The 12,120-nt window shown below is 43.1% G+C and overlaps 2 protein-coding genes across 4 annotated transcripts; one reads left to right on the forward strand and one right to left on the reverse strand.

The window, feature by feature from the left end:
* Nucleotides 1-6,526, forward strand: LOC109520370 (solute carrier family 2, facilitated glucose transporter member 4). Of its 3 annotated transcripts, none has more exons than XM_019877540.1 (11): nt 5-225; nt 1,327-1,422; nt 1,699-1,859; nt 2,420-2,544; nt 2,627-2,742; nt 2,811-2,973; nt 3,332-3,519; nt 3,584-3,688; nt 5,197-5,298; nt 5,381-5,584; nt 6,239-6,526. In XM_019877540.1, the coding sequence occupies exons 1-11, from the start codon at nt 193-195 to the stop codon at nt 6,458-6,460; spliced, it is 1,515 nt and encodes a 504-aa protein (XP_019733099.1). In that variant the 5' UTR covers nt 5-192; the 3' UTR covers nt 6,461-6,526. The 3 variants fall into 3 exon arrangements, with proteins under 3 accessions (XP_019733100.1, XP_019733099.1, XP_019733101.1); XM_019877542.1 differs by lacking the exon at nt 5-225 and adding an exon at nt 242-349 and having other exon boundaries at nt 1,793-1,859; XM_019877541.1 differs by lacking the exon at nt 3,584-3,688 and having other exon boundaries at nt 1-225.
* A 1,116-nt stretch (nt 6,527-7,642) lies between these two features.
* Nucleotides 7,643-11,677, reverse strand: LOC109520371 (Y-box-binding protein 2-A-like). Its single transcript, XM_019877543.1, has 10 exons — nt 11,440-11,677; nt 10,389-10,452; nt 10,281-10,314; nt 10,125-10,214; nt 8,997-9,218; nt 8,851-8,933; nt 8,596-8,785; nt 8,411-8,524; nt 8,270-8,346; nt 7,643-8,171 (listed from the first exon to the last, which is right to left on the reverse strand). Exons 1-9 carry the CDS (start codon nt 11,522-11,524, stop codon nt 8,308-8,310), a joined length of 921 nt encoding a protein of 306 aa, XP_019733102.1. The 5' UTR covers nt 11,525-11,677; the 3' UTR covers nt 7,643-8,171; nt 8,270-8,307.
* Between the last annotated feature and the right edge of the window lie 443 nt (nt 11,678-12,120).

A 12,120-nucleotide genomic window follows, 5' to 3' on the forward strand; every position in this document is an offset into this window, starting at 1 on the left:
GGCGTGCACGTGGTTGCACTGGTGTCACTTTACAGACCAGCCGTGGACAGTGGACAGTCTTGCTGAAAAGCAGGACCGGGGCACGTTTGCTTTTTGGATCTGATCGCGTTTTGTCTCCAAGCTTGAAGTCCAAGAGGGGAGCTGCCAGGCACGCTCTCTCTCGGGTGGAGCTTGACGGAGCTGCCAAAAGTCATGCCGGCCGGCTTTCAGCAACTGGGAGGAGAGGTCAGTGGCCTTGGGAGGTGTGTTCGAAAGGGTTGTGACCGAGCAGGCCGATCGCCATCGGGATGAAAAGTTTCTGGAGTTCTTTAGTGAAAAAGCCCAGCTTCCATAAAGAAAACACTCCTGGGTTAGTTCTGCGTTTTGACCTTGAGGCCACCCCTTTGACTGCTTCTTGCACAAACAATGTCAACTGGGTATGCCTCCACGAGATTATTATGATCTAGTGGTAAATAGAATCTATCCCATAGCCAATTTTTTTCTGTTTAATTTTTATGGTAAATATTTATACTGCTTATATTTTTTTTCAAATTTGGTAGAATTATTCTTTTTTAATTTGAAAATATTATTTTTGTTTAATTAAAAAAATGTTTTGAATTAAAATCATCAGTTTTCCCATCACAAACATGAGCAATTTAGATCATAATAAATAGATCCTTATTGGATATCAATATACACATACGTGTATAGCTAACCTTAAAGATGTGTTTACTTTAAAAATATATAAATATTCATGTTATTGTGCTACAAGTATTTTGAAAATTCTGAGAGATATATTTATTAGTGTTATGATTTTTTTTCAAAATTGTTTAGCATTTATTTTAAAATATACAGTGGAGGCTCCGTTTTAGTTTTCATTTGGTAAAACCGTATTAATTTTAAAAATTATTTTAAACTACGTTTATACTAATATTTTGTTATTATTCAGACCGTAAATTGATCTAAATAATGATTTTTTTTCCCCCCTGATATTAGCTATGACATAATGGAGAAAAAAATAGGGAATTTTTTTTCTTTATTTGTACAATGAAGCTCACTGTCCAAATGAGTAAATGACTTTCAATATTATCATTGTTGTGATTATTATTATTATTATATGCTTAACTTTGTGGGGTGTCCCATTGAACAAAAAACATAACATCGGAGAGCGGAGGGAAGGTGCCATGTCTGTCACCGTGGAAACAGGTGCCTGTATTTTGGGAATATCTGGGTTATATTTATAGATGTCAATATTAGTGTGTGTGTGTGTGTGTGTGTGTGTGTGTGTGTGTGTGTGTGTGTGTGTGTGTGTGTGTGTGTGTGTGTGTGTGTGTGTGTGTGTTGCAGACGGTGACTGGAACCCTTGCCCTATCCGTGTTCACTGCTGTACTGGGATCCCTGGAGTTCGGGTACAACATCGGTGTCATCAATGCACCTCAGAAGGTACGAGCAAGATTTCATACCACTTAGATCAGTTAATCAGTTCTACATATAGTTGCTGTCAAACTAAAAAGCTCAAAAATTGCATTGAACGGTTCATCAAGTGAGGTTAAACCTCGTGGCTGTTCCTGGCGAGTCATGTGACCCGGTTCACCTTGAGTGTCACGCAAACGCCAGCTGACAAGCAAAACCAAAATAGGGGCCGAGATATTTATGTTGAACACAGGCCTTGGCGCACGACAAGCGCGAGCTCGTGACTTGATGTTGTCGTGCGCTCAGATCATCGAGGAGAACTACAACGCCACATGGGTGCACCGCTACGGACAAGCCATCCCGGCGGGGACCCTCACGTCTCTGTGGTCCCTGTCCGTTGCCATCTTCTCCATCGGCGGGATGTTGTCTTCGTTCTGCGTCGGCTTTGTTTCCGAGTGGCTGGGCAGGTAAGGGAGCCCGACTTGAAACTTGGCTTGTCGTGGCTGGCATTCATCCTGCGTGGTGCGTGGTCTGACTCAAAAATCCAATGTTGGAAATTTCGTAGACAAACACAGGTCGGCAGATCTGCAAGAGGGACGGCTGTGCCGCTGTGACGGTGGTCACAGCCGACTTCAAATGTGGTCAATCTAATCAGCCCCTTAAATGCGGTGTGTTAGTTGTGCACTAGTCTTGACGTGGTGGACATCTGCGCTGTGAAGTAGACACTTGGAGACTACCTTGATTGTTGACGTGGCCCCCATGGATGATTGAAAAATGAAGATTCAGAGGATTTGATGCACACGGTTGACATATTTATGGATAAAAATGTCAGGTCCATCTCCAAGACATTACCTCTGCTGTGCCCACCCGCTAAGCTTTTCAAAAAAAGGTCTACCAAATTGGCACAATATCTTTAAGTAGCTGGTCCATGGCCATCGGGCCACCATTAATGTCGGACCCAGGATGAAGTGCAATTGTGTCAAAAGAAGTGAACCGCTGTTGATAAATCCTAAATTCCTGATTTCAGGAGAAAAGCCATGCTGATCAACAACTTGCTAGCCTTCATGGGTGGGACGCTGATGGGCCTGTCCAAGGTGTGTCGCTCCTTCGAAATGTTGATCCTAGGACGCCTTGTCATCGGCGCCTACTGCGGTGAGCGCTTCGCCGCAGTGTCGCGCTTTTATTCCGCTGCGCCACGTTTCACGCCACTCCTTTTGGTTGGACCCCACCCCAGGGCTGGCATCCGGCTTGACCCCTATGTACGTGGGCGAGATAGCGCCAACCAGTCTGCGCGGGGCGCTGGGCACGCTGCACCAGCTGGCCATCGTCACAGGGATTCTCTTGGCGCAGGTGAGATGGCTGGTGACCATTTTTCCAATGAAGGACGGTTGTGGAATAGTCACTGATTTTCCGTTCAGATCCTGGGGCTGGAGCAGCTGCTGGGAGGTGAGGAGCTGTGGCCCATCCTGATGGGGCTGACGGTGTTGCCGACCGTCCTCCAGATGGCGCTGCTACCGTTCTGCCCCGAGAGCCCCCGCTTTCTCTACATCGTCCGATGTCAGGAGCACCACGCCAAGAGAGGTGAAATTGAATAAAATCACAAATATAATGCAATCGGTTCAGGGTGTTCCCCGTCAACTGCTCGAAGACGGCTGGGATAGGCTCCAGCACCCACCGTGACCCAAATATGATGCTGCAGGGGCTAAAGTGGGGCAACACATACTTTAGATGGGGCTATAGGACCCCCTAGATCCAGTGTAGCACCATCCTTGGTTCTTCCTTCTCCCTCCTCTTCTTTGAACATTTCTTCCTCTTATTCTTTCATTGTTTTGTACTCATCCTCCCCTCTTTCATCAATGTGATAAAATCTTTTTCACGAGTAAACAAACAAATGTGATTGACCAGCAGGAGTTAAGTGGCGTTCCCGTCGGGTTTGTAGGCCTGAGGAGGTTGACGGGGCGCCAGGAAGTGGGCGACCTGCTGGCGGAGATGAAGGAGGAGAAGAGGAGGATGGACATGGAAAGGAAGGTGTCCATCGCGGAGCTCTTCAGGTCGCCGCTTCACCGCCAGCCGATGGTCATTTCCATTCTGCTGCAGCTCTCCCAGCAGCTCTCCGGGATCAACGCGGTAAGCCGTCAACAGCACGTGAGCAAAATACATCCGGTGATGTTTTTGTCGTGCTTCCGTGCAGATTTTTTACTACTCCACCAGCATCTTCACCAAGGCCGGAGTCCAAAGTCCAGTTTATGCCACAATTGGAGCCGGAGTGGTGAACTGTGCTTTCACCGTGGTCTCGGTCAGTCGGAACAATTCTTCATTTCAGAAACGACCAAAATGCTTTCGGGGCGCTTCACTTTTTCCTCATTTTGTGTTCCAGCCGAATTCCAAAGTAGAATAAATTCGTATTTTGCCTTTAATTACAAAACAATATTGAGTCATGACGTTTTCCAACTCACAGACCTCTGGCAACAATTAGTAATTTTTTTAGTATGTGGTGAGAAGCTTGGCACTCAACCTCCATCAGGTTGAACTGGGGGCGATTTGGAAACTTGAGCCATGAAAGCCGCTACACTCTCATTCGCTGGTTTCCATGTCACTCACCTGGCCAGGCTCCACCTTTTAAAGGCGCACATACTCCAAAGTCGCAGAAACTGTCGCAGGCCACATTGTAATTACAGTCATATCTCGGTTTCGACCATAATCCGTTCCAGAAGGCTGTTCGAAAAACGATTTTTTCGAAATCCGAAACTATTTTATTAGACCATGATTAGGGGCTAATACACTATGCAGAAATAACAGAAAAAACAGATTTGCGTAAATCAAAACAAACACGTCTGCTCTCAATGAACGTTACACGAGGAAGCGTCACTTCCTTATGTACTGTAAGGAAGCCGAGATGAGTCGAGTGGCCGTTTCGGGTTTACTGAGTTTGGTCGAAAATCGATTTGCGGTCGTAATACGAGGCTTAAAAAAACTTGAATTTTTTGGTCGAAAACCGATTTCGTTGAGAATAGAGACGTTTGAAAACCGAGGTATGACTCAAATCATTTCATAATTATGAAGCCACATAATTTTTGATGTTCTCAATACTTCTTTCTGTATACACAACAAATTGATGGATAACTAGTTCTAAAATTAGAAGCCAGGAGACAAAATAGTGGCTCAATTGTTGTTATTTTTTTAATTAGGGGAGATATTTAAAAATACTTTCAATATACAAAATTATTAAGAGTGAAGACAATTTGAAATGTTGCTATTTTACCATGAAAAATGAAGTCAACAATAAGCCTTTAATCCGACCCCTGTGGTAGACAATTTGAGGATGGCGACCCCAAGAGGACAATAACAATGCCTGCACATCACAATCATATTTTATCATACAAATTTAAAATATAAATAAAATACATCAGTGGTTGCTTATTTTTGCAGATTTTTATCGATCACAGGCCATGACTACTGGACTTGTGATTTCTTAGGTTACCTTCACACAACTGCAGGGTGTGATGATGCCAAATCTGGATTCTGTTTAGTTAAATGTGATCTATTGATGAGGTCGTTCATGTTCGAAAAACAGATGCGTTCATGAAGTGTTTGGAATCGACCTGCAGTATAAAAATAGCCCTATTTTTTATGTTGAATACATTTGCAAAAATCTAAATAGTAGGAGCGAACATTTTTGATATTGTCATGATGGGTTGTTGGGTGTAGAATTTTGAGGAGGCTGCAACATAAAATATGGAAAAAGTGGATTGCTGTAAATACTTTCCAGATTTTTGCCAGGAATTAACAGCAATTTCTTGACAGCTCTTCCTAGTTGAGCGGATGGGCCGGAGGACGCTCCACATGCTGGGACTGGGCGGCATGTGTGTCTGCGCTGTGGTCATGACCATAGCTCTCAGCTTATTGGTCAGTGCACCACCCCAGCATTCCAGGCCGCCTGGAGTGGCACAGGCTATTTCCTGATGCTTGTCCTTCCAACTCCTCACAGGACACCGTCCCCGCAATGAGCTACGTCAGCATGTTGTCCATCTTCGGTTTTGTGGCCTTCTTCGAGGTCGGTCCGGGTCCAATCCCTTGGTTCATTGTCGCCGAGCTGTTCTCACAGGGTCCCAGACCAGCTGCTATGGCCGTGGCAGGTTGCTCAAACTGGACCGCTAACTTCATCATTGGCATGGGCTTCCAGTACGTTGCTGTGAGTATGCCCACTCCTATAACCCTCCCAAAAAACACAGATCATGATCCAAAGCATACCACATCATGTCATCTGTCAAAAGAAACAGGTCACTATCCAAACCATATCACATCATTCCATTCAGCAAAAGGAACATGTCATGAACCAAAACATGCCACATCACATCTAGCGAAAGGAATAGGTCATGATCCAAAGCATGCCACATCATGCCATCGATCAAAAGGAACTAATCGTGATCCAAAGCATACTATATCATACCAGTCAAAAGGAATAGGTTATCCAAAGCATACCACAACATACCTGTTAAAAGGAATGGATTGTCCAAAGCATACCACATCATGTCATCTGTCAAAAGGAAGAAATTACGATCCAACACATACAGTATCATATCAGGCCTCATCCATTGAAAGGAACTCTTTATGATCCAAAGCATACCACATCACACATCTATCAAAAAGAACTCGTGATCCAAAGCATAAAGATTCTTTATATTAGATCCTCATGATGTGGTATGATTTGGATCATGAGGGGTAACTTTCAATCGGGGATAGGTGATGTGATACGCTTTGGATCATGAACTGTTCCTTTGGATGAGAAGTGGTCTCCTGATCCAAAGCACACCACATCAAACAACCCATTAATCCCCGCGCCCAGGAGCTGTGCGGACCGTACGTGTTCCTGATCTTCGCCGCGCTGCTGCTCTTCTTCCTCGTCTTCACCTTCTTCCGCGTGCCCGAGACACGGGGCAAGACCTTCGACCAGATTTCCGCCAACTTCCACCACGCCTCAGCCGATGACGCCATGATGGACATGGATATGGAACTCAACAAGACGAGCACGGAACTGGACTACTTTGGGGACGAAAGCATTAACTGACAATTTCCATGACGACACTGGAGGGCTTTTGTTGTATTTATAATCTGAGTGTTGTGTTTAAAAAAACAAAAACAAAAAAAAAAACTAACACTTATTTCCAGGGAATACATAACGCACATTTACTAATTCCACACACTGGAATTTTTTTGCACTTTAATGATATATCTCAGTGGCTATTAAAAAGAATAATTTCAGGTCCTCAAAAGAGGAACTCAAAGAAAAAAAAAAAATTTAAAAAAACTAACACTTATTTCCAGGAAATACATAACGCACATTTACTTCTAATTCCACACACTGGAATTTTTTTGCACTTTAATGATATATCTCAGTGGCTATTAAAAAGAATAATTTCAGGTCCTCAAAAGAGGAACTCAAAGATGTTTTGTCCCATTTTAAGGTAAGACAGCAAGCTGAGCCTAAATTATCAAAACATGATCATTCTCATCATAGCGTGTGCATCAAGTTTGATAACGCAAAGCCTGAAAAGGCACAACTTTTGCAGGGAGTCTCGACATTTAGTTTAAGTCCAATTGTAAAAAAAGTAAAGTTTTTGTGATAGCATGTTAGAGACATTTGACACCTCTCATTGGCAGTTGTACAAATCCCTCATCTTAACCGTTTGGCTAAATAGCTACCTAATTGTATCTACACAACTTTTGCAGGGAGTCTTGACATTTAGTTTAAGTCCAATCGTAAAAAAAGTAAAGTTTTTGTGATAGCATGCTGGAGACATTTGACAACTCTCATTGGCAGTTGTACAAATTCTCTCATCTTCACCGTTTGGCTAAATAGCTACCTAATTGTATCTACAACCAGATGAGTGATGCCAAGTTACCAAAAAAAAAAAAGTATATTTGCATTTTTGTCATTGTGCGCCACAGTTTGAAACCAGAAATTTAAACCTCCCTCGGCCTGTAAAATATGAACGATGGTTGCCCAATTTTAAGCACGTACAAGACAGCCGGCCAACGTTGAATTGCAAAAATTTTGTCATAACGTTGCAATCAGGGAAATTTAGTCAAATGCGCATCCTGGTTAACATTTCATAGGCAGTTGGGTTCTGGAGCCTCTTCCTTTTCCATCTATACCTCTTGAGTAGATATTAATAAAAAAATTTAAAGCGTGATGTTTGTGTACATTTCCTATAAATGAACAGCAATAAAAATAACAGGACTGAATCCTCAGAATTGCAAACATGGTTTATTCACATCGACTTTTTCACATTGCACATAATCCCCTCCATGGGAAACCGAAAAAAAAAAAAATCACAAGTAAAACAAAGCTTTTCCATTTATAATTCACCCTCTAACGAGGATAACGAAGGGTACCTTTAAGAATTGTCAGGTGGTAACTAAACCCAGCCCCGTAAATGCACCTGCTTTGTTCTCCCCTCTTCAACAAAATTAAAAAGTCAAATAAAAATCAAGGCTAGTTCCTGTAGTAACTACTTGATGCATCAATTTAAAGAAAATTGTTGTTTTTTTTTAGGGAACTTGAAGCATTTCTTTTTTTTTTTTTAATCATTTCCCTTTTCAGGCCCCTTCTTAAGATGAAAATCCACACCTGTGTCTTTCCTGCCTATGGAGTAAGGTGGGGGCGGGGCAGAGGTGTTCCGAGGGGTGACGCAGGTTTAGGGGACGGGGGGGATTGAGGGTGTGCAAGGAGGGGAGACGTACGTTCTCAAATAGGGCCAGTCCTTCAATGCATGGACCTTTCAAAAACAAAAAAAAGTGAAGGAAACGTTTGAGTCATAATTTGGCAAAGCTTTTGAAAACTCATGTAGAACCAAACTGAAAGGTTCATTCCCACCCCTTCTCAAGGGTCCCTCGACTGTCCGCGAGGGACCGTCACTCCGTCGGTGCCGGGACACTTGTGTCAGCCGGCTGCTGCAAGTCAAGGTCAAAAAGGTCAATGCCATCACCCTCAATAACGGGCGGTTGGTTTACTTGCCTCTGGTGACTTGGGTGGGCTCTTCAGAGAGCCCTTCGGGGATTTGGATTTCAAGTCTCCCTTGGAGGTCTGAGGAGGGGTACCGGGTTCCGAGGCAGACTTCTCAGTTCCGTTCTGAGACAGAGTGGAAGCTCAATGCCCATAAAAACTCAAACACACACGGAATTTACTAGCAGTCGGCTCACTTTGGAGACCGATGACTCAGAGTTTCTCTGCCGTCGGCGTCTCAGCTGGCGTTGCCGCTGCTTCTGGCCCTCTGCGGCATCTGCATTGTTTTCGGACGACTCTGGTTGCTCCTCAGGTGCATTTGCCTGCTGCTGCTGATTCTGATCACCCTCCTTCGGATGGGCCGAAGCAGGTCGTGGACGGAACGGTCTGGAAACGGCGAGAAAAGCCGCATTCAATCATCAGTCAGGAAATATGAAAACCTGCAACGTTACCGCCGATATGGCCGCCAGAACCGACGCCGCGGCAGTCTTTGTGTTTGATCTCCTTCTGTGCCTTTTAGTTCGCCTGTTTCACCCTGAAAAACAATTGGCAGGTGCCATTAAAATTGAAGAAATAAACCGATGAATAAATAAATTACATTTGACTGCGGGAGCGGTCGGCGAGGCCTTTGGCGTTGCTGCAGTTGGGGTCTTCCATCGTCGGCACGCCCTTCCTCATCGACGCCGGGGGTCTGGCCGTCTGCCGGCTTGTCCCCGGGCCGCGGGAAGAACCGCCGCCGGAAGCGGCGCTTGTTGGGCGCGTAGCGGCTCCCCTTGACAGGCACCCCGCCGGGGCCAGTCACGTTGGCTGCTTCCGAACCCTTGGGGAGGTCGTTGGAAACAACTTTACAAATCTGAAGTCCTAACTTGTTCAGACAACATAAAATGCATAAAGGGATCTGAATTCTTAGGTCCGAAAGATACAATTAATCTTCCTTTTATAAAAAAAAAAAAAAAAACAAAAAAAAAAAAAACAACAAAACATCATGGTTGGCGCCATTTTTAGCAGTTCAATTCGAACCGGGGTGTGGTTGCAAGATTCCCCTTCGACTGAAAATTACATCTAAACTACACAGCGCCTGGCATTTTGACTCCTTTTGGTTGATGCTAGAAATCGGCAATTGCTTTCGTTTGCTTGGCAGAGAGCAGCAACCATTTCACATCATCCCAGACTGCACTGCGCACACGCAAACATGTCGGCCGCTTCGAATCAAATTATGCTGATAACAAACGAGAGTTTTTGAGTCAAGAGAAATTATGAAACATTTCGAACTGTGTTTTAATAGTAGGGGTCAGTGTCAGGGTTCCTTTCAACGCCTTAAAAAAAAAATCCAGTTTTTTGAAACCTTCAAAAAGTCAACCTATTTTTACAAAGACTTTCAATAGATAGCTAAACAATTTCACACAATTCAATTTTTTTTTTTTTTAAAAAAGACTAAATAAATCTTAAGATTTGGCCAGGTGAAGAAAAAAAATTTGACAAATCAGGTAATCAAACTACTCATTCTTGCCTTTGCTTTTCGCTGTCATTTTTGGCATTTCATTTTTCTCTTAAACTTGTTTTCACCATTTCATTTGACCTCTTTCTCATCCCCTTTCTCTTGCAATACTAGTCATTTTTCATATACTCGTTTTCTCAAATTTAATGTTACACTTAATATTGGAAAAAATATCTGCCATGCGTTTTTTTTTTGTTTTTTTTTAAAGTTGAAATGGCTTGTGTTGACCTTGACAGCTTCGATCACGTCGAACTCTACCACTTCGCCGTCGCCAACACTCCGGAGGAACTTCCTCGGGTTGTTTTTCTTGATTGCCGTCTGAGAAAAAGACAACAAAAGTCACCAAAACAAGTCAGCTGTCACCAAATTTAGGCCACGCTTTACCTGATGAACAAACACATCTTCCTTGGTATCATTCCTGAAGAAAGCAATACAAATCACTGTCACTCCTGCTTACAAGACAGTGCGAATATGTATTGAAGAAATAAATACCTGTTAATGAAGCCGTATCCATTACGTACGTTGAACCACTTCACTGTCCCTTGTACCAAGGTGGCTGAACCAATGGAAGCATTCGATTAAAAGCATAGCCAACTAAATCCAAACACAATGCTAAAAATGCTAACTAGCTCTGTAGCAAAGATTTAACTTGGGAATGCCTCATTGATTGTGATGCATGTGAGGCAATGATTAACTGTAAGACTTTGAAATCAAGTGCACATCAGGTCACTGGGAAGGGCCACAATGTCGTAAAAATAAAACAAGCTTTTAGTCATCCATTTTTTAAGGGGCTTTTAATTTTGATCCTAATGGTTATCACAATCCTAACATTAAATACAATCAGTGGTTCTCAATTTAAATTTACTTGAACCAGTCATCATATGGTCTTCACATTTTGACACCTTGAGACCAAGGTTTCAAACAGAAGTGGATACTGGGCAACAGAGATACAGAGAGAACGGAAGAGCCACAGAATGGCGTACAAGTAGACCTGTTTGGAAATGTTCACAAATCAAATCCGGTTTGTGAATTTCTTCCCATCCAGTGACTTCACTACAGGTATGCCTCAAGGATTTTTTTTTCCCCTCCCAGGGCTAAAACGGTGATCGAGAGACACATATCAGGGCTGAAAAAATCAATTGTAATATAAAAAAATATTTTAATTTATATTTTTAATGAATTAAAATAAAATGCTGAAGGGGTTTAACTGGGATTACACAGATTTCTGACCTATTGCACCTCCTTCTCTGGTGTAGTACCAACATCGTTATACTAACCAGCATTTACGTACTCAAAATATTTTTTATAAACATGACTTGCGCTCACACAAACACATTTACTTAAATTTCGCAATTCATATTAATTACCCTGATCTGAACACGTATACGTAGGCCAACTGGACATCACTCAAGACTGCAGACACACCATTTCTCCCCAAAAACATGACGACAGGACTACAAAAATGGCTGCGCAGGTGAGCTCACTTACGCCGTGATTAGTCAATCAACACAAACTTCGAGTCACACGTACGCCCACGATTCACCTATGATTTTCCTCTCCGCTTGTGGCTTGTCTTCCACGGGGGCCAAAGGTGGAGCGCTCTGTGCCTCGGCGTCGGCGTCGGTCATGCTGGCTGTCACTTTGCTAGATGTAAGTCCTCGTTGCGTTCCGCGATTGGCGCCCCAACCGAAAGTAGTCGGGTCCGGCGTCCACCTGCTCAGGTTTTTATCCAGGCGTAGCCCGGGGCCACCGGGCGGAAGTCACTTTCTGATTGGCGGAATGAGCGCCAGGGCGGGATTTTGGCTGATCGTCTGTGGAAGCGCAGATAAACTCTTTTTTTTCCTTCTTTTACTTTAAACATTTTTTTTTTACATTTTAATTTTTGTAACCAACATTCATCTGTCAAAAGGTTATTCACTTTTAAAATGAAAAATAAATAAAACTTTTTGAACTTCAGTACCTGCCGGACAGTGAGCGACTGGTTCGCACGTCTGCCTCAGCATGCTGAGGTCCGGGATTCAATTCCGGGCTCAGGCATAACTGTTTGAATCAAAATCTCAATTGAAAAAAATATATATATTCGGGATGTAATGTAAAATTACAACTTTCTTCTTATGATGTTGTGAATTTTACAGCATAAAATTACATCTTTATTCTCATAACAATATACATTTTTTTGTTGGCTAAAATAACGACTTGAGTGAGGTAACGCTAACACTTTTTT

This window comes from Hippocampus comes, unplaced genomic scaffold, assembly GCF_001891065.2.
Source record: "Hippocampus comes isolate QL1 unplaced genomic scaffold, H_comes_QL1_v1.1 scaffold143, whole genome shotgun sequence".
Lineage (NCBI taxonomy): Eukaryota > Metazoa > Chordata > Actinopteri > Syngnathiformes > Syngnathidae > Hippocampus > Hippocampus comes.

Coding starts and splice junctions, on each gene's coding strand:
- LOC109520371 (XM_019877543.1), bottom strand. CDS start 11,524: ATGACCGACGCCGACGCCGAGGCACAGAGCGCTCCACCTTTGGCCCCC. Junction 10,215..10,280: donor AAGATGTGTTTGTTCATCAG/GTAAAGCGTGGC, acceptor TCTTTTTCTCAG/ACGGCAATCAAGAAAAACAA. Junction 8,934..8,996: donor GACCGCTCCCGCAGTCAAAT/GTAATTTATTTA, acceptor ATTGTTTTTCAG/GGTGAAACAGGCGAACTAAA.
- LOC109520370 (XM_019877540.1), top strand. CDS start 193: ATGCCGGCCGGCTTTCAGCAACTGGGAGGAGAG. Junction 2,545..2,626: donor TGTCATCGGCGCCTACTGCG/GTGAGCGCTTCG, acceptor ACCCCACCCCAG/GGCTGGCATCCGGCTTGACC. Junction 5,299..5,380: donor CCATAGCTCTCAGCTTATTG/GTCAGTGCACCA, acceptor AACTCCTCACAG/GACACCGTCCCCGCAATGAG.